Genomic DNA, 22510 nt, shown 5'->3' with positions numbered 1-22510 from the left:
CTAGTTCCAAGGTGCTGAGACTACGGACCTCGCACCCAGTCTAGGGAATACTGTATTATCATCTGTGTATTCTTCAGACTAGTTCCAGGGTGCTGAGACCAAGGACCTCGCACTCAGATTAGGCATCGTTTGATATCTGTTATGACTTATTGCTTTTCTGACTACTCCTCTGTCTTCTGATTCGGTACCTCGCATATCTGATATACAGTTGCCAGACCCTGCTTGCCTTGGATACCGAATCAGCCTTCTGTCTTTGTACTTTATCTGTCAGTGTGTTACCGACCAGGCGTGCCCGACCTCGAGAGCTATCCCTCCCCTTAAGAGATAGTCTCCAGACCAGATAGTGACATCCACCTTCAGGTGTCACTCACTCCCTGGTCCTTCCTACCTCCAGCCTGACTCCTCCTCTTGGAGAGCCTCAGGCTGCTGAAAGGTTCCTGTGCCTTCCCGAGCAGTATTCCAGCACGCTGGTGCATTGCTCAAAGTATTACTGTTACACCAAACACTCACATACCTATAGGTGTCCAGAGGTTAGCAATATATCTGTATTATCGGTGATGCTGCAGATCATCAATAATCAGGTATATATCTGCATTTTTGGTGATACTGCAGATCACCAATAATCAGATTATCTCTGCGTGCTGACACCAATCGTTACAACCATCATTGGTTTGTACCACAGTGAGTGCACTAGGGATGATCAATGATATGAAAATATGTCTGGAATTATGCAAATTTTTATGCAAATATATGCAGTTTGAAAATGGACCAATCAATTTAAACCCAGGTTTAAATGTATTGGTCCATTTTTAAGCTGCATATATTTGCATACAATTTACATCAATTTGCATCACCTCAGGAAAATTTGCATGTCATTGATCCCTAGAGTGCACGTGTCTACTTCCTGGTCCCCACCCAAAAATATAGTCCCTTAATTTGGCGAGTGTCCATTTACAATTACTGCTCTCTATGATTATACTCACCTATGCGCTAAGATGCATGCCCCTCCCCCCCTTTGTGTTTACTCAATACATTATGGACTGACACACTTGAAAAACTTTAACTGTGACTTAATAATTTTAAAAATATTTATTACATATATTAAGAATTACATATTAAGATGAATATTTTAAGAAGTATAGATGAACAAGTGCTGTTTTTCTTTCTTCTGAAAAAATGATTCTAGAATTGTATTCATTTTTTATTTGTGTTCTGTATCATCTGCAGCTGTCTTATTTATCCCACAAATGCCGTGACCTCACAAGCAACGGATGGATCATCTTTTCTAGTCACTTTGTAAGTACAGGATACCTCATCAAGCTCTGCATTGCAGTTGTCTCTGTCATATTCAGCTGGCGTCATTACTCTACAAAAAAGGAAAGAAATATAATTCGGTAACATATATCCACAGAACTCTGCTAAAATATGCTTGATGGGGAGGTATAGGAGATAAAGAATTGCACACCTGGTAAGAGTGTGTAAGAGTGGGTACTGGTGCTGGAACCTTGTAGGGAACTTTATCCACATGATCAAAGGAAGGATCCACACACAGAGTTTATTGGGAACAGAGCAGGTTTATTGTCCCATCACATACATGTTAAGACATCTGACCTTAACAACTGACAATTGTTTCAGGGCCAACCGGGTTCTCTTTGTCAAGGCATAGGACAAACATCAACAGGGATATATGAGGGAGCAGGCTGGTGTTGTACTTCGTTATCAGGTTGAACTCGATAAACGTATGTCTTTTTTCAACCCAAATAACTATGTAACTATGTGGCAAACATGTTTGTCTGCCCTATGCCTTGACAAAGGGGACCTGATTGGCCCTGAAACGATCATCGGTTGTTACGGTCAAATATCCTAGTGTGTGTATTTAATAGGACAACAAGCGTGCACTGTTCTCAATCAACTCTGTGTGTGGATTGTTCCTTTGATCTTGTGTCCACCTGTGGCCACACTGCAGTGACCATCTCCTATCCTTCCCAATAAAATGCTGCAGCAGTTTTTTTTACTGTGAATGATACGGGTGGATTTTTCCAACTTTTTCCCACTCTAATGCCATTTGTCATGTGTATAAGTCTATTAATCTCCTGCTCTGACATAAACAGTAGCCAGTATCAAAACCATCCAGCCTGGAAAATAACAAGGCAAGATGACACTGCCTGCTGTGTAATCTCAGAGCCTGTTGGTTTAGCAATATGGTATGTGTATTGCGGTTGACTTTGGCAGTGGTTGTCTTCCATTTTCACTCAAGTGAGTGAAGCACCAAATGCTGAATGCTGATCCATTTCCCAAAACTGCAAAGTCATCAGTCCAACCTGTCTCATAGTTAGGAACAGGCCTGAATTAGACACTTACTTAATTAAGAAAGCTAGTGGTATCCTTGGTAAAGGAAAACTGTAATAAGAGAGAAATGGGGTGTGTCATCTATACTATATTTTAGAGAGAACCTGAACTGAAAATAAAACGTCAGAATAACCATACACAGGTCATGTCTACCTCCTGTGTACTCTACTATTCAATCTCTTTCTCCTCTCCTGCGTCCCATTCATCCACTGTGATCAATGGAATTCTTCGTCCTCCATTTTAAAAATGGCCATTACCCATAACAGCTTCCTGGTTAGTATTTAATATTCATTTGCAGCTACATCATGTGTTTATTTTAAATAATTTTACTCGCTTCAAGTTTCCTTTAAGAAATGCAATGAAGGGTTTTGAAATTCTAAATAACACAATATTCTAGATAATCCATTTTGTTTGACTTGCAGAAGATATTTAAAGCCCTATCCTTCCACCTAAGAAATAATGTTACAACCAGTCGCCCACAGCATAAGGGAGGTCTTAACATTAGGGTTGATGCCATCCCCTCCAGGTAGGCTGCACTGCTCCTCCAGCAAACAATGTTTTGCTCTGATACCACTCGTGTCCCCTATTGCCACCTCCCGAGTGTGAACAGCAGATGCTGTCTCCATATCTACTCCAATGTGAACCTCCAAGGAAGCAGCTGCCCAGGTATACTGGAATTTGCAGGTGCCAGGCCTCGACCGGATTGCTCACATGGTCCTGGACACAACCAAAAATTAAGAAGAGGCGGCACACCACTAGCTGCAAAGATGCTTATATGCCAGCACCTGATGAAGGACCTACGTGTCCATAACATGTAGTGCTTCTGTTCTGAAATACAAGCAGCCAGTGGTGTGCCACCTCTTCTTTTGACCGTCTCCATATCTCCCTGCTTCTTGTCCTGCCACCCTGTAGCAGATCTCACTACACCTGTCAGGGATGACCAAGCTGTCCTTCACTGCCTGTCATCACTAGAGCTTTGTGGGGTTAGGAGGATTGGAGGCTAAAACTCCAGTCCTCCTGAAAATCGCCATTCTGTTTTCTCTATCGAGACAGAGAAAATTTGAAGCCTTTTTTTATTTTATGGGGACAGGGCTACAAATTGGAAGCCAAAATATAAGGGACTCTAGGGACGGTGTTGGGGTAGAAAACAAAGTGGGTAATTATAACTTTCCATAATAAGAGGACCCATGAAATGAACAATTTTCAATGGATGTTCGCTTTGAGTCAGATTGTGAATCAAGAAGAGGCAGGCTTGCTGTGATGTCCCCTCCTATCACCCCCCCCATTCCCCCCCCCCCCCATTCACTCTCCTCAAGTGACAGGAATATGGAGGCTTCCATATTTCTTTCCTTCTAAATAATGCATTGCCTGGCTGTGCTACTGATATTCTGTCTGTAATACTTTAAGCCATAGACCCTGAACAAGTATGCAAATCAAATGTTTGACTGAAGTCTGACAGGATTAGCTGCATTCTTGTTTCAGGTGTGTTATTCAGCCCACAAGATCAGCAGGACTTCCAGGCAACTTGTATTGTTTAAAAGGAAATCAATATGGTAGCTTCCAAATCCCTCTCACTGAAAACAGAAGGGTGACAGGAGGTGTGATTACGGGGACCCCGGAGGAATGAGGAGGGGAACAGACAACACACAGCGGTATGTGGATCCAGCATACACATGCGTCTATATCTTAGGTTTTTTGCCTTGGGTCAAGTATCCCTTAAAAGACACCCAAGGTAAAAATAAACTGATGAGATAACAATTGTATCTATCCTCCTTCTCCTAAAAAATAACTTTTTTTTAGATGTCCCACCATTTTAGTTTCTATAAATCTAGTTTTTATAAATCATTGTCTCTTTCAAGAAAAGATGCAGCCGGCACCATCCAAATGCTCTTTTACTTATTTATTAAAAAGCTGTCATAATAGTACAGAAGTACAAATAGCAATGTTTCGGAGCGATGACTTTGCTCCTTTATCAAGCCATATGACAGCCTCAATATGATACAATCTAAGACAGGTTTATATAGTACATCACATATACATATCACCAATCACAGGCCAGTAACTCTAGAAGCCAATACCTATCAAGCAAACATATGCCGGACCTGATGGGGAACTATTTTATATGCTCTGGAGCCAATAGAAACAAGGAGCCCACCTTTGAAAATGTGTCCGCCTCCATGGCTGCACAAATCACCGACGACAGCCCCCTTACCCAGAATTCACGTCGCTGGAACCTCCCATCGGTCCGAAACGTTGATAAAGGAGCAAGGTCATCGCTCCGAAACGTTGCTATTTGTACTTCTGTACTATTATGACAGCCTTTTAATAAATAAGTAAAAAAGCATTTGGATGGTGCTGGCTTCATCTTTTCTAGACATAGAACTCGAGTTGTGATCGAGCTTGCCGTGGCACATCTGTTGAACACTGCTGGGGTTGTGCTCTTCTCCTACGTTTTATTGTCTCTTTCAAGCAGAGAAAGAAAAAAAGGAGCACAGCATAGTTATTTGTGTGCTTGGCACTCTACTTACATATGTCTGATTCATCATGTCACATGTCACCTCGAGTGTCCTTTAAGCCCCAATATTGAACAATACTAGGAACATGCAAAACTTTGAGTCTTCATATTCTGGGTCCCTTAGATGGAGGAATATCAGATAAGTTGAAGAGAAACTTGTGAATGCTGATGGCTTGCTCAGATTTTTATTACTGTAATAAGTGCTCCCAGCAGCCACCAAGTAGGATGGCACATTATTATGGCACATCAGGTTATTAATGAATCTGCTATCTTATGTGATGGACTATCTATGATTTTTTTACTCGTTGGTATATATGTTCTAGTGTAAATTATATGAAAACCTGACATAATGTTTTTTGCATTGTGATCCTATACTATAAAATTGTTATCAGTTTTTAACACTCTTGACAACTTACTTGGAGCAGCAATTAAGTCCAAACCTAGAACAAGAACATTCTAGACATTTATCAGTCCAGTCTGTGTTGACCTTGTGGATTTTCCCGTTATGCATGCACCCTAAAGGATTACAAAATAATATTTTTTTTTTCTCAATTGTACATAATGTTAGCTGTACATTTACAAACTGTTGATCAATTTAATTGGTAAAATTTACATATTTTATGTTAAGAATGTATGTTATACAGATAAATTCAAAGCAACGTCAAATTATTGTCCACACAGTGTTTATAATAAGTAGCAGTTTTACGGTCAACTGTCAAGTCCAAAATATGTATAGCCACTGAATGTTTCTTCCTGTTTGGGCAGTTATTTACTTTACCATAACTGGGAAAAGATGTTTAGAAGATGTCCATTTGTGACAGTGCCAGCTGTGAGGAAGGGCTGTACTTGGTCTAAAACATGTTAGATGTTGTGTGGTATCTTTAATGAAGCCACTTTAATTGTATGCACTAATCATATGTTTTTACCAGAAAACACAATCCACAAGCGAGCCAGCACCATCACTGTGAAGGTACTGAATCGCTTGTGGATCGGATTTGAAGACACTCGATTGTGCGGGGGTGCCTGGGTCATAGCACATCATCATTTTTCCCCAATCGGTGCTTGCTACACCAGAAAACACAGTTGCCTAGACAAATACTTATTTGATGTATTGTGCCAGCTGTTAGGGATGGTCGGAAATGCCTATTTTCTGATTTCTATGGATTTCTGCTTTCCGATCCGTGTCTTTCCCAATTTCTGCAGAACACTGCGGAAATCTTAATTTCTGATTTCTGCAGAATGTAATTTTTTTGTTGATAAAGTTAGTTAACTGTAAAAATAAAAATAATTTGTGCAGATGTACGCTATTATGTGGAAACCACATTCCCGGTCACCAACCCCAGTAAACTTTTGCATTCTCTGTTTGGCCCAATACTTCTGAGCCTTCCGATTGGCCTAAAATTTCTGTGGAAATCCGATTTCTGTGGTAAAATTCTGCATTCTATGGTTGGTCCAATGTTTCCGAGTCCTCTGATTGGCTAAAACGTTCAGAGTTTTGGTAATGCGGTATTCGGCGGATTTCCAGTTTCGCCTATCATCCTTCCCAGAATATTATTGCTATATTGCAAGGAGATTTGGGTAAATTATGGATCACACATCCTTCTGAAATCACATGAAGAACTCAAAATGTGTGTATATTTATTTCCTCCATTTTTCTTTATTTTCAGTGAGGATCAGTTTTTACAAAGTAGGCAGCCACTCTTCAAAACTGCATGTTGTATGCACTTTCAGGACTACTCACCTGATGCATGTATATAATTGAATATTAACTCTTAATGTGGTTTCATGGACATTTCCCTACACTTCTTGAGAAGTCTTTTTTGTAGGTCAGGTGTACATCACTTTTCAGTTTACCTTGGTTGTAGAATATTCCAGCACAGTGCCTGTTTCAAAACCCCACCGCAGTCAGTAAGCATATCAGGTGTGTCTTCATATATGCACTCTGGATCACCAGAACTGCACTTTGCCAGCACAAAGGATGTGATCTGAGCTATGAATCCTTACCACTGTGCATGACATGGAGAATGAAAGATGATGATACCACAAGGTTCAGTTTTAGGACCTTTACTATCTAATTTAAAACTTGTAGTAAGGGTAAACATTTTTGTCACTGTGTTTGCAACTGAAACAAAACTTGGTGGTGTAATACATGTGTACAGCGGCATGGTTTTGAACCGATAGCCAGGGCCGGTTCTAGTAACAATGGGGCCCCAAGGCAAAATGAACCCAGGGGTCCCCTGACAGACACTCCCTTATCTCGACTATAGAGCAGCATTAGAGACCCTTTGTTGCAGCCATATTTCCCCACGGGTCCCTGAGCCAGCTGCGCCCCCTCCCCACTCACCATCCCCCCCAACTTAACTGTTCTCCCCAGGGCCCCTGCAATGTGTTGATGACAGTAGCAACTCGCCTGTTCCGATGGACATGCTCCTCTGTGGTGCCCACCGAGACAGGAGAGATTCTCTTTCAAAGATGTGGCAGGGGAACAGAGTTAAGTTGGTGGACACCTTGGGGGCCTCAATAGGCTTTGGGGCCCTGGGGCAATTGCCCCCTTTGCCTCTATGGTAGCGCCGGCCCTGCCGATAGCTACGCACTGTATATTTATATGGTGCTCAGTATGCAAGTTCTTAAGGCAGAACAAAATGTATGTAGCTTTTGTTTTTTACTTTTGCCATTTGGTAACTTTTCTCTCAATCTGACACAGCATACATTTTTTTTTTTAGAAATCTCTAATGAGCAAAAACAGTTGGGTAGATACTGGAGCCAGTAGACTCATACTGGTATATTAGCGGTATATAGCCAGTAATACAACCACTTTGTTTCTGGTGTCTGAAAAAGCATTTTATTCACTAAACCTTTTAAGTCCTTAAGGTGTGTACACAAATACATTGGGAGTAGATTTCTCAGGTGACAAGTTTTCAGGGTCTATAAACCAGGTAAGGGGACACACGACTCTCAACAGCCTCAAACGATTGGCTCAGACAAATTTATCAGGGGATGCGTATGTACCCATATTTTCCCAATTTACTACACACAATCCATAAATTTAGGATTAAATCCTTAAGTTTATGATTTATTCCCTAACGTAAGTATAGAATAGTATAAAAAAATCAATTCACAGAGAGGTACGTTATACAAGTTTTAAAAACGTTTAAAGGTGCACTATGGCAAAAAAAATTAAATTGTAAAATATGTGCAAACATATACAAATAAGAAGTATGTTTTTTTTCCAGAGTAAAATGAGCCATAAATTACTTTTCTCCTATGTTGCTGTCACTTACAGTAGGTAGTAGAAATCTGACAAAAGCGACAGGTTTTGGACTAGTCCATCTCTTCATGGGGGATTCTCAGGGATTTAGTTATTGTTAAAAGCACTTAGTGAATGGCAGTTACTCTGTCCAACTGCTAAAAAACTGTGTAGTGAGCAGGGGAGCTGGCCAGCATCATTGTTTAAATTCTTTTTAGGGAGTATATTTATAAAGAATAAAAGCCTTGCTGAGAATCCCCTATGAAGAGAAAGACTAGTCCAAAACCAGTCTCTCCTGTCAGATTTCTACTACCTACTGTAAGTGACAGCAACATAGGAGAAAAGTAATTTATGACTCATTTTACTCTGGAAAAAAATATACTTTTTATTTGTCTATGTTTGCACATATTTTCAATTTTACAATGTTTCACCATAGTGCCCTTTTAAGTGTGAGAGGAGTTATCACAATGTCTCAGCTATCTTTAAAAAGAGTGTTACCAAAGATTTCAGCTTGAAATGGAGGTTTTTGAGTTCAACCTGTTTACATGTTATCAGCATTTAGATGCAGAAGGAGGAGTCTTGTACTGATCAATAAGTACTGTATGTATTTAGAGCTAGAACTTGCTGGGAAGTGTAAATTAGATATTAATTGACCCTTTGAGATACATTTTCACATTACTTAAGTACACTAGGTAAATGCTTGTGAATCTAAACGAGTCATTTAAAATAACACTTACATGAAAACTTTTGATACATCTAAACCTGCGCAGATCATTTCCCAAAATCTTCATTATTATTTTACAGTTTTGCAATTATTTTTTTTTCTGTCACTGAAAACACACAGTGTTATTTTATTTACCTTTACTTTTTGACTTTAGATTGAACTGCAGATTGTCTCTGAAGCATGAGGCATCGCACAGAACCACCGTGGCAACAACCACCACACAAATTGCCAAGAGGAGCCTCTGAAAAAGGTTGAATAGACAATAGACGATGTTTATTTTGTTAAGATCACCATAATTGAAAAAGTTTGATCTGAATTTTTATGACAATGATCAATGCTTTGATTGCTACTGGATTTAACCCTAAAATTGCATTCACTTCCATGGAGGTCTTTCACCCATGATAAGGCCTTATTCACACTGCTAGAGCTTTTTGTAAGCACTTGTGATTGTGTGCTAATGTAATGCTATGAGTTTGTTCTTAATCGAGCATATCGATTATATAAAAATCACTCATAACATTGCAATAGCAAAGCTTTTCAAACCACTAGCACTTAAAAAGCTCTTGCAGTGTAAACCAGCCAACCAACTATTAAGTTGCCATTCCGTTCATTTGTGACTATAGATATCTGTTTTTTAAAGTGACAATCATGAGTGAAGATGGACATTTGTTGATATTTATTGAAAAAAGTAGTGATCACAGAAATATACAGTGTGAACCCCTATAAGTGGTAATCATCTGTTCATCAGCATCATAAATATGCCTAATATGCTGATCTCTAGAAAATTGGATTAGGTCATTTGGGCAGAGACTTGGCACGTGTTAAATAGATGTCAATGCTAGTTATCTCCAACTGGGCACCAATCTGGCGAGTTGGGCACATGATGTGCCCGATACTAGTTTCCCAATTGGCTATAAGTTGTTGATCGGCTGCTGTATCAGCAAACATAGGCTAGAGTTACACTAGCCTATGCCTGAAAGCTAGTACTTTCAATAGCTGGTCTGCTTTTACTAGTTAGTTATTGTTTGGCATTTGGAGGGCAGGTTAATGTTAGGCCCCAGGAGATAGGGTTAGTGATAGGCAATGGGGGGGGGGGGGGGTTAGTGTTAAGCATTAGAAGGGAGGGTTAGTATGAGGATAGGGGGTCGGATAAGTCTTTTGTAAAATATTGGTTGGTAGTGTTACATTACCATTACCAATATTTTATCTAATGGCTCCATCCATCACCCATTACAACTGGTGGCACTTCAATATGTACTTCATAAAATTGATGTTTTCTCCACAAAATCTATAGCACTTTTCTGGTGGTCAGCATATTGCCAGCTTTATAAATAGGCCCTATATTGTGTGCTGTAAAAAAAAGTTCCTCCAAAGCAGCTTACAGTCCTACTAACAATTCAATAGAAGTTCATCAGAGGAACACTGATCTTTTTCTTAATTACACAGAAAGAATGTTGTAGCCTCCCTTGATGACATGACTCCATACACTTGTGTTCCATGTGCAGTGTCTTGTGGGTCTGGTATTGACTTGGCTATTACATTCATCTTGCTTTGGATAGCATTATCTATTCGGGCCTGTGATAATATTCACCTTTCCACATATAGGTTTTATTGTGTTTGAGGAACGGTCCCTAAAGTGAAGCAACAAATCTGGGGCAATAGGGTACAGAGGGTTAGTAGAATATTGGTATGATTACCAATATTCTACTAGAGTGGGGCCGAACCTCCGATTTTAGGTTCGCGAACCGGGCTCGCGAACTTACGCGTAAGGTTCAGTTCGTGTAAAAGTTCGCGAACCGCAATAGACTTTAATGGGTATGCGAACTTTGAAAAAAAAAAATTATGCTGGCCACAAAAGTGATGGAAAAGATGTTTCAAGGGGTCTAACACCTGGACCCCCAGGTGGAGGAGTGGGATACATGCCAAAAGTCCCCGGGAAAAATCTGGATTTGACGCAAAGCAGCGTTTTAAGGGCAGAAATCACATTGAATGATAAATGACAGGCCTAAAGTGCTTTAAAACATCTTGCATGTGTATACATCAATCAGGTAGTGTAATTAAGGTACTGCTTCACACTGACACACCAAACTCACCGTGTAACGCACCGCAAACAGCTGTTTGTGTAGTGACGGCCGTGCTGGACTGGTGCGCACCATGGCGAACACAGGTATGCAGTGGCGGGTTCACTGAACAGAACAGGTATACAGTGGCGGGTTCACAGAACAGGTATGCAGTGGCAGGTTCACTGAACAGGTATACAGTGGCGGGTTCACTGAACACAACAGGTATGCAGTGGCGGGTTCACTGAACAGGAATACAGTGGCGGGTTCACTGAACAGAACAGGTATGCAGTGGCAGGTTCACTGAACAGGTATGCAGTGGTGGGTTCACTGAGCAGGTATGCAGTGGTGGGTTAACTGAACAGGTATACAGTGGCGGGTTCACTGAACAGAACAGGTATGCAGTGGCGGGTTCACTGAACAGAACAGGTATACAGTGGCGGGTTCACAGAACAGGTATGCAGTGGCAGGTTCACTGAACAGGTATACAGTGGCGGGTTCACTGAACACAACAGGTATGCAGTGGTGGGTTCACAGAACAGGTATGCAGTGGCAGGTTCACTAAACAGGTATGCAGTGGTGGGTTCACTGAACAGGTATGCAGTGGTGGGTTCACAGTACAGGTATGCAGTGGTGGGTTCACAGAACAGGTATGCAGTGGCAGGTTCACTGAACAGGTATGCAGGTATCCAGTGGGCTCACTGAACAGAACAGGTATGGTGGGCTCACTGAACAGAACAGGTATGCAGCCAGGAACAAGCTAAGCCTAACTAATCTTTCCCTATGAGAGACAGTCTGCAGCAGCTCGCCCTACTCTCACTAACGCAGGCACACGAGTGAGTGTAATGGCCGCCGCTGCCTGCCTTTTATTAGGGGGGGAGTGGCTCCAGGGGCTAGTGTAGCCTAATTGTCTACAATGGGCCTGCTGACTGTGATGTAGAGGGTCAAAGTTGACCCTCATGGTGCATTATGGGGCGAACCGAACTTCCGCAAAAGTTCGCCTGCGGGACCCGAACGTGAACCACTGAAGTTCGCATGGAACCGTTCGCAGGCGAACCGTTCGGCCCAACTCTATATTCTACTATCGGGGATAGTAGAATAAATCTAAAATGACCAATATTGATGCACTAACCCTATCCATCCCCATAACATTAACACTGACCCTTCCCAATGCCTAACTAAAACATCCCCTCAGAACATATACCACCTTCCTGATGCCTAATCTTTGCCAACATCATAAATTTCCTCTACTCTATTCTCTAATCCTATTAATCCATGCCTAACCCAACCTTTCCCTTTCCCATTAACATTTTATTAGTTCTTAAAGATACACTATCGATTCACATTGAATTTATTTCAATTGAGATAAGAATAGTTTGGGAAGTGCTGTTAACTACGGGTGTATACTTTTAAATGCTTGTCTCTTTCTTTACTGTTATCAAATTCCTTTCACACATACTGACGGCATCTGAGGCAAAATCTGACGGGACTACTCATTTATGAAGGGAGGGGGTATTCCCTCACACTGCATCTGTTAGTCCTGTGTGTGAGAGAAAGCTTCACTGCCTGTCTCTGACTGAGCTGTCTGCAGAGAGCAGAGGAAATGTAACTTGTTTGTAATTGTAAGTGAAACCTGACACGCCTGTTCATATGCAGTCTGACATGCAAAGGACAGTGTAACATTGAAGAAAACCTTTGCAAATGAAACATTTCAGTATTCCAACTCCAAAATGTATATTGTCACTTGTCACAAAGCACAGGCAGCCCTTTGCAAATAAATAACCCCAATGCAGCTAAAATCTACACACAATGAATTTGTAACAATCGGTGGGCGCAGAGAGTATCTGATTACCGGTGATCTGCAGTATCACCGGAAATACAGATATATACCAGATTATAAGTGAACTGCAGTCTCACCGATAATCCGATATACAAACTAACCTCTGATCACCTGAATAGAGTGTAGTGTTTGGTGTAACTGTAACACTAAGAGGACAAGGCCTCAATGCAGTAAGGAGTACTGCACAGATTCCTTCCGCAGACCTGAGCTCTCCAAGACGGGAGGAGTCAGACTGACAGTAGGAAGGGATATCTGAAAGTGACCCTCAGGAGGAAGGATCGCTAACAGAGCGAGGAACCGCCTCTAATGGTAAGGTCGGTTCTCGAGGTCGGACAAGCCAGGTCGTACACACACGGACAGATAAAGTACAGGATCAGGAGGCAAAGGCAGAGTCAGAGTACAGGCAGGGTTCAGCAACGGGGTATCAGAAATATCGGGGTACAAAATCAGGAGGCAGAAGCAGAGTCAAAGTACGAGCCGGGGTTCGGCAACAGAGTATCAGAAATATCGAGGTGCAAGATCAGAGTTCAGGAGGATAGTCAAGGCAGGAAAAAGTCATAACAGATAATCACAATCAAACTAGTACTTTAGCTATCAACAGAATCTAGCTTAGTGTAGGATTACAGCTCCAGCTGGTCCCGGCACACTAACGGATCTAACTACGGATCTGGGTGCTCCCACATATGTGAACGCAACGCCAGACAAGGAGCAAGTGAACAACCAGCAGTATATATACTCTAGGACCTTTCCAGGACCTCCCTAATTGCTGGTCCAATGGGAGCAGTGGAATTTGTCAGCTGACCCAGCTGGTCAGCCGACACCCTTCTAACTGCTATTTAAATTCTGCCTCAGTGCTCGCGCGCGTGTAAGTCTGAATCTTGGTGGACTATCAGTCCCAGCCACACCAGTACTGTTTTGCAATGTATCTAATGCGGGGGTCGCCTCTGATGTGGATTCCGCCGTTACCAATGCGGATTCCGCCGCACTGCCCATGCGGCATGCGGCGTTTTTTCCGCGTTGTGACACCATGCTGGACGCGGAAACAGCCGCCTCACCTCGAGAGACGGCGGCTTTTCCGCGTTTCCTCACAGTACCCCCCTCCCGAGGAGTGGACTCCGGACAACTCCCACCAGGTTTCTCGGGATGTACAGCATGAAATTCCTTCACTAACTCGTCCGCATGCATGCGGTTCCTAGGTACCCATTGCCTCTCCTCAATCCCGTACCCCTTCCAATGTACGAGGTACTGTACCGAGTTCTGTACAGTACGTGAATCTATGATCTTCTCCACTTCGTACTCGGGTTGGGCATCCACCAACACGGGAGGAGGAGGAGTGGGACCCACCTGGACTGCTGGTTTAAGAAGGGATACGTGAAAAGACCTCACCCCCCGCATGCTGGTGGGAAGGTCAATGGAATAAGTAACATTATTAATCTTCTTGGTCACGGAAAATGGGCCCACAAACCTGGGACCCAGTTTGGCAGATGGCTGCTTCAGGGTCAAGTGACGCGTGGACACCCAGACTAGATCCCCTGGCCGAAACTTCCATTCCACGGACCGTCTCTTATCTGCTTGACCCTTCTGACTCTGGAACGCCTTCTGTAAATTCCCCTTAACAATTCCCCAATTGTCCCTGAGTGATCTCTGCCAATCTTCCAGTGCTGGAAATGGAGACGAAACAACTGGAAAAGGGGAAAATTTGGGTGACCTCCCTGTTACAATCTGAAATGGGGAAAACCCAGACGAGGAATTCTTTAAATTATTTTGAGCGAATTCCGCGAAGGGCAAAAATTTCACCCAGTCACTCTGCGCCTCAGCAACGTAGCATCTCAGGAATTGCTCCAGGGATTGGTTAATGTGTTCTGTCTGCCCATTGGTCTGTGGGTGGTAGCCTGACGAGAAAGACAATTTCATGCCCATTTGGTGGCAAAATGCCCTCCAGAATCCAGACACAAACTGGACTCCCCTATCAGACACGATGTCTTCCGGAATGCCATGCAGCCGGAAGATGCGAATGATAAACAATTCAGCCAGTTCTTGAGCCGAGGGGAGTCCTTTCAGGGGCACAAAATGGGCCATTTTGCTAAACCGATCGACTACCACCCAAATGACCGACATGCCTTCAGACCTGGGCAATTCTCCCACAAAATCCATGGACAAGTGGGTCCATGGCTCACTCGGGGTGGGCAAAGGCTGCAACCTTCCTACAGGTGCCAGCCGGGAGGGCTTACTCTGGGCGCACACCGCACACTCCCTAACATACTCCTTGCAATCTGTTGCCAAGGAAGGCCACCAAGCACACCTGGCAATCAGATCCTGCTTTCTGGCAGCACCAGGATGACCAGCGTTCTTATGGGCATGAAAGAGTTGCAGAAACTGTAACCGGAATGGTAGTGGTATGAACAAGACCCCTTCGGGTTTCCCTTCAGGAACCTCCTGCTGAAAGGGACCCAAGATCTCTGTCCACTCTTCCCAAGACTCCGTGGCGGCTAACACCAGTTTCTGCGGAATGATGGATTCAGGCGTGGGGGGCTGTGCTGTCTCAGGTTCGAAACACCTGGAGAGGGCATCTGCCTTGATGTTTTTGCTACCTGGAGTGTATGTGATTATAAACCTGAATCTCGTAAAAAACAAGGACCACCGGGCCTGACGGGGACTAAGCCTCTTAGCCCCCTCGATGTACTCCAAGTTCTTGTGGTCGGTGTAAACAGTGATCATGTGCTCTGCCCCCTCCAACCAGTGGCGCCACTCCTCAAATGCCAATTTAATGGCCAGGAGCTCTCTGTTGCCTATATCGTAGTTTCTCTCCGCCGGAGAGAACCTACGGGAAAAGTACGCACAGGGATGTAGTCTTCCCTGTAACCCTGATCGCTGAGACAGCACAGCCCCTACCCCGACCTCCGAGGCATCGACCTCAACAATGAACGGATAAGCGGTGTCGACATGTCTCAGGATTGGTGCGGAACAAAACAATTTTTTCAGACTAGAAAATGCATTCTGAGCCTCCGGAGACCAGTGGGTAGTATCTGCCCCCTTTTTTGTAAGACTGGTAAGGGGTGCAATGATTGTGGAGTACCCTTTCATAAACCTCCTATAATAATTTGCAAAACCCAGGAATCTCTGGAGGGCTTTCAGACCCACAGGTTGCGGCCATTCTAGGACAGCTGTGACTTTAGCGGGGTCCATTGACAGACCTGAGGTAGAAATCACATACCCCAGAAACGTGACGGATGTCACCTCAAAAATACACTTTTCTAACTTGGCATAGAGTCTATTTTGTCTTAATTTGTTTAGGACAAATTTCACATGGACCCTGTGTTCGGGGAGGTTATTGGAATAAATTAATATATCATCGAGATATACCAGTACGAATTTACCCAATACCTCCCGGAATACCTCATTGATTAGTTCCTGGAAGACGGCGGGCGCATTGCACAACCCGAAGGGCATCACCAAGTATTCGTAATGCCCGTCGGGTGTGTTAAAGGCTGTCTTCCATTCATCGCCCCTTTTAATGCGGATTAGGTTGTATGCCCCCCTCAGATCTAACTTAGAAAAGATCTTTGCAGTAGTGACCTGCGTGAATAAGTCGTCTATCAATGGTAACGGATAGCGATTTTTCACCGTGATTTTATTGAGACCTCGATAGTCGATACAAGGTCGAAGACCCCCGTCTTTTTTCTTAACAAAAAAGAAACCGGCCCCAGCAGGTGACCGAGAGGGCCGAATAAACCCCTTGGCCAGGTTGTCACGAATGTAAGCCTGCATGGCCAACTTCTCGGGACCGGACAAGTTATACAGGTGACCCCTAGGGGGCATACAACCAGCACGGAGATCAATGGGGCAATCGAACGGGCGATGAGGAGGTAATTGATCAGCAGACTTGGGACAAAAGACATCAGAAAAATCGGAATACACCTCGGGAACACCCTCCACGTACACCTTGGTCTGACCCAATGTCACCTTTCCTAGACACTGTTGGTGACAACGATCAGACCATCTGGTTACCTGACCCGTGGCCCAGTCGATTTGTGGAGAGTGGGCCTGTAACCAAGGCATGCCTAAGATAATAGTGGAAGTTGACATGTTCAAAACGAAAAACTGTAGCTGTTCCCCATGCAATACCCCTATCGTAACCCTCACCTGCGGAGTCTAAAACAGGGGACGATCCCGTTGCAGCGGGGAATCGTCTACTGCCGTGACCTGAATGGGGGGACTTACTAGAGTGAGAGGAATACCCAACTCCCGAGCAAATTCAAGGTTCATAAAATTGGCCGCTGAGCCAGAGTCAATAAAAGCTTCAGTGTCCACAGACTTATCATCCCACGTAATAGTACAGGGGAGAAGTAACTTCTTCTCTTTTTGGGGTGAGAATGAAGTGCCTAGGGTGTCACCCCCCACTACTCCTAGGCAGACCCGTTTCCCGACTTGTTAGGGCAGTTTCGCACCCTGTGCCCTGCTTCTGCACAATACAGGCACAGTTGTTCTGTTATTCTCCGCCTACGTTCCACCTGGGTCAATCTTAATCGACCAATTTGCATGGGTTCGGGTGGTGGTGAGGCTGGAGAGGGTGACACCGGTGGAGATGCCGTTACTGTGGGTGTACCAGAAGGTGCCACATACGAAGTCACCCTAACCCGGTGACTGCCCCTAGTCTGCCTCTGATGGCGTAGTCGCCGATCGACTCTGATGGCCGATGATATGGCCTCATCGACTGTTGCGGGCTCGGGTAAGGTTAGCATCAAATCAGAGACCTCCTCCGACAACCCAGATAGAAAATAATCCATCAGAGCAAAATTGTCGAATCTGGCGGTAACAGACCACCTACGAAATTCTGCTGCGTAATCCTCGACCGACCCTCTGCCTTGCCGCAAAAGTTTGAGCTTCCGCTCTGAAGTTGCCGCAAGGTCAGGGTCGTCGTATATTACGGCCATAGCCTTAAAAAATTCCTCGACTGAGGTCAGAGCTAAATTAGTGGGGGACAGGTTGTATGCCCAGGACTGGGAATCACCAGTTAACAGTGTTTTAATGAAAATGACCCGTTGGGTCTCAGTCCCCGAGGATCGGGGTCTTAACTCGAAGTATGACAACACTCTACTCTTGAAATTCCGGAAGTCAGACTTGTGGCCGGAAAATTTATCAGGTACAGGCATACGTATGTCATCACTAGGAGGGGATCGCACTGAATCAACTGACGTCTGGAGGGTTTGCACAGAGCCTGAAAGGGCATCAATCAAAGCTTTGTGCTGGCCCAGTGCTTGATGGAGGTTATCCACCGAAGTGGCAAGCATACCCAGACGACCAGTGTTTGCATCCATTTTGTTTTTTGGTCTGGCGTTCTGTAACAATCGGTGGGCGCAGAGAGTATCTGATTACCGGTGATCTGCAGTATCACCGGAAATACAGATATATACCAGATTATAAGTGAACTGCAGTCTCACCGATAATCCGATATACAAACTAACCTCTGATCACCTGAATAGAGTGTAGTGTTTGGTGTAACTGTAACACTAAGAGGACAAGGCCTCAATGCAGTAAGGAGTACTGCACAGATTCCTTCCGCAGACCTGAGCTCTCCAAGACGGGAGGAGTCAGACTGACAGTAGGAAGGGATATCTGAAAGTGACCCTCAGGAGGAAGGATCGCTAACAGAGCGAGGAACCGCCTCTAATGGTAAGGTCGGTTCTCGAGGTCGGACAAGCCAGGTCGTACACACACGGACAGATAAAGTACAGGATCAGGAGGCAAAGGCAGAGTCAGAGTACAGGCAGGGTTCAGCAACGGGGTATCAGAAATATCGGGGTACAAAATCAGGAGGCAGAAGCAGAGTCAAAGTACGAGCCGGGGTTCGGCAACAGAGTATCAGAAATATTGAGGTGCAAGATCAGAGTTCAGGAGGATAGTCAAGGCAGGAAAAAGTCATAACAGATAATCACAATCAAACTAGTACTTTAGCTATCAACAGAATCTAGCTTAGTGTAGGATTACAGCTCCAGCTGGTCCCGGCACACTAACGGATCTAACTACGGATCTGGGTGCTCCCACATATGTGAACGCAACGCCAGACAAGGAGCAAGTGAACAACCAGCAGTATATATACTCTAGGACCTTTCCAGGACCTCCCTAATTGCTGGTCCAATGGGAGCAGTGGAATTTGTCAGCTGACCCAGCTGGTCAGCCGACACCCTTCTAACTGCTATTTAAATTCTGCCTCAGTGCTCGGGCGCGTGTAAGTCTGAATCTTGGTGGACTATCAGTCCCAGCCACACCAGTACTGTTTTGCAATGTATCTAATGCTGGGGTCGCCTCTGATGTGGATTCCGCCGTTACCAATGCGGATTCCGCCGCACTGCCCATGCGGCATGCGGCGTTTTTTCCGCGTTGTGACGCCATGCTGGACGCGGAAACAGCCGCCTCACCTCGAGAGACGGCGGCTTTTCCGCGTTTCCTCACAGAATTAAAGCTTTTGTCTCTGATATTTAACATAAAAAGTAGGAAAATGTTTACACAGCTACCTAGACATTATTTGTACATTGTCATTTAGAACAGTGTTTCTCAACATTTTATCGGTATGTACTCCTTTTAAAACCCTGTACTCACCAAGTACCCCCTAGCATAGTAAACATTATCACACGTACCCCTTGACAAATAGGTATTTAATCATAGTACATGATAATTGGTTCTAAACTATTTCCAAGCATTTACTATTGCTTTTATTAGCTAAAATACTAATTTGGTGTTGTTTAAATAAGATTTATCATTTTCTAAAACTCTAAATTTGTTCATCTTGGTTAAGTATATCAAGTCCGAGTACCCCCTGCAACCATCAGGAGTACCCCCTGGGGTACGCGTACCACATGTTAAGAACCTAGGATTTAGAACACTTGGTTTGATAATGCTCCTTTAACCCTAACCTCCTAGCCAATAACATTCACCTCTCCATGCCATATTCTCTAACCCATTTAATCTTTACATAGCTCTAACCTGTGCTGACATTTCATGTATTTCTCAGCTGACCGATGTCTGGCTGAACTCTGCATCAGCATTTTGTCAATGCCATTGTCAAGTGCCAGTAACAAATAGAAAAGTGTCAATTTAAACTAATAATGAAGATCAGTTTTATGTCTTGCAAAATGTTGTCAACTTTAAATGAGGACCATGATCACCTGACTAAAGAAGGAATATCCTGTAAATGGTTTTTAGAGGAGATGCAGATTTTACTTTAGAGATAGCTGGTTGGTGGTGAGGTATGCTTGCAAGTATCCTAATCTTCTGGTTGTGTGTGGTCCGGTGTTAATCATGGAGAGAATCCGAAGAAATAGCAACAAACGTTTTTTAAGGTGATTCCTTTAATGACTAACTGTACAAGATTTCTCTGCAAGATTTCAAAACTTTACATTTCTTCTTCAGGCATGTTTCAGAACTGGATCAGAACCATACGGTTCCTGAAGAAGAAACTTAAAGTTGTGAAAGCTTGCAAAGAAATCTTGTACAGTTAGTCATTAAAGGTATCACCTAAACAACTTTTGTTGTTATGCCTTTGGAATCTTCTGGTGCCTTTGTCGAGATAATTCGACCCCTTTATGATGTTATTCTGTCTTGGAACTGTTTTTTTGAGACTTGCATGCCTATTGTAATTAATTAGTAATGTGTACTGTGCAGAACATAGAGCACCGCATTAGTTCACTAAAGCACAACATCATAACATATACCAGCCTTTCTCAAACTTTGTTTACCCTGAAGGAACCCGTCAAATAATTTTTGGATCTCAAGGACCTTACACTGTACTGGGCAACACTGTAAAGCACACTTATTAAAAACTAAGGCGTATAGGAAACCAAACTAACCATAAAATAATCTTAGAGGAGTTCAGCACATGCCCCCCAAAAGTTCCACTATAATGGAGGCAACCATACTGATGCATCAGCATCTTCTATAATGTGATATGTTCCGAGCATATCCATATGCATGCTTAGTCTACATGTTACAAATAACATCACTCACTTACATTGCTTGCTTGGTTCACATCACGATCTTCATAGCCTTGAAAAAAGCGGCTTGTTACTAGCAAAACACATAGATTGCTTTATGAACACACCCATTACTGCTGACTTACAACTTAGCACTCTCCATGCCAATTTCCAGGAACTACATTACTTTAAAAGTAGCTAACAATTACATAAAAAAATGTAAAAAGTTGAAAAAAAAAATTTGTGTTAAGAATTGGATCTCTTAGACCTTGTGCTGTCACATTATGCTGACATTAACAGGACATCAGAGTTTTTGACCAGGACAATCTAAATCTAATCTAAACAGCAATGTTTTCAATTCTGTACTCACCATCTTTGCAAGGTGGCTTCTGCAGGTGTCACTTTCACACTCCAAGATCACCATTTATACTACGTGAAAGATGGTGATTAATTATGTCACATCACCTGTTTACAGAGGGGATTAAGAGGTATTGATACATGTTAAATACTTACAGCAGGACATTTATTAACAAATAAGGTGTGTGGATGTAGGTGAGAATTTGTCATACCTCTGGGAACTTGTCAATTTGTAAAGAAATTAACGTTCATTTGCAAACAGATGAATAAAAAATGGTTACATTCTCAAATAGGTGTGCCTCTTGCTCCTACCAGTAATAATGTTTGATAATGTGGCCTGTGAAGGTGTTCAGATTTGATTGAAGAACGTTATTGTTATTCTAACAAGAAACAGAACAAATGTTGTCTGTTCACATACACTGATTCATAGGCAAGGTCTGAGGCTTTCTGAATGGTCCTGTTTTATCAACAATATCAACATCAACAGAACCACAAATGTGTTACAAAGAAACAAAGGAAAAGACTGGCTTCATGGTTAGAATTACATAGTTGGGTTGGAAAAAGACAAACGCGATGTACATCAAGTTCAACCAGAAAATTTGGGATGTTTAACACTTGCTTGCACCCAGGGGTGTAACTAGAGGGGAGCAGCCCCTGCGATCGCAGGGGGCCCTACTAACCTCCCCTCTGATACAGGTGACTTTATGTCAGATCAGGGCCCATATGCAATTACCTTTTTCTTCTGAGTTTTCTTCTAGTAGATATTTTAAAATTTATTTTCTATTTAAAATAGCTTTCCAGCACGTCTCAACTGAAAAAGTACCGACAAGTAGGTGAATTATCAATCTCAATATAATTCTGAGTATTTTCTTGCTTGCTGGTGGCTTTTAAAGTAAAAATATAACCTAGGAGAAAATTTAGGAGAAAAAGTTAATTGCATATGGACCCAGGTGTTTTTTTTACACATGTAGGGATGGTCGCTGGATTCCTCGGAATTGTAAATTCCGCGATTCTGGCCGGAATTTGGTGATTCCCGTTCTGATATGACGAAACGGAATTGCTATAGCTCTAAAATGGAATTCCGCAGAAAATTTTAAAATTCCGCGGAATTTTATGGAATTCAAATTTATTTCCCCACCTAACTAATTTCTACCTGATAACCTGTATCCTTCCTCCCTCCTCCCGGAGGGAGGAGGGTCTCATCTTCCAGGGAATTGTAGTATTTCAAAAGCCAGCTTACATACCTTGGCTGGGAATTGAACCCAGGTCTGAGCACGTGGTAGGTAGCTCACTTCACCACTATACCACCACCAACACTACATGCTGAAGCCAGCCTAGCATGTACTATTATGATATATCCAAGAGAAAAATAAGCTTGCTTAAGGATTTGTAGCATGTCAAAAGCCAACTCACATTGGCAGGGAATAGAACCCAGGCCTACCGCTCTG

The 22510-nt window shown here is 43.2% G+C and overlaps 1 protein-coding gene across 1 annotated transcript; it reads right to left on the bottom strand.

Moving 5' to 3' along the window:
- Positions 1–1074: 1074 nt before the first annotated feature.
- Positions 1075–21170, bottom strand: LOC137533981 (beta-microseminoprotein-like). Its single transcript, XM_068255308.1, has 4 exons — positions 21076–21170; positions 8971–9076; positions 5281–5380; positions 1075–1366 (listed from the first exon to the last, which is right to left on the bottom strand). Exons 1-4 carry the CDS (start codon positions 21127–21129, stop codon positions 1237–1239), a joined length of 390 nt encoding a protein of 129 aa, XP_068111409.1. The 5' UTR covers positions 21130–21170; the 3' UTR covers positions 1075–1236.
- Positions 21171–22510: the final 1340 nt, after the last annotated feature.

Source organism: Hyperolius riggenbachi, chromosome 10 (genome assembly GCF_040937935.1).
Source record: "Hyperolius riggenbachi isolate aHypRig1 chromosome 10, aHypRig1.pri, whole genome shotgun sequence".
NCBI classification, from domain to species: Eukaryota; Metazoa; Chordata; class Amphibia; order Anura; family Hyperoliidae; genus Hyperolius; species Hyperolius riggenbachi.
The sequence above is the reverse complement of the archived record's forward strand: the minus strand, read 5'-3'. Positions and strand labels throughout refer to the sequence as shown.

Bases quoted from the DNA above. Each gene is read 5' to 3' on its own strand.
- LOC137533981 (XM_068255308.1), bottom strand. From the start codon at position 21,129: ATGGTGATCTTGGAGTGTGAAAGTGACACCTGCAGAAGCCACCTTGCA. The intron at 9,077-21,075 runs GTGAGTACAGAA...AACCTTTTTCAG, and splicing joins GAAGCCACCTTGCAAAGATG to AGGCTCCTCTTGGCAATTTG. The intron at 1,367-5,280 runs GTAAGTTGTCAA...CCTTTTTTGTAG, and splicing joins GGACTTAATTGCTGCTCCAA to AGTAATGACGCCAGCTGAAT.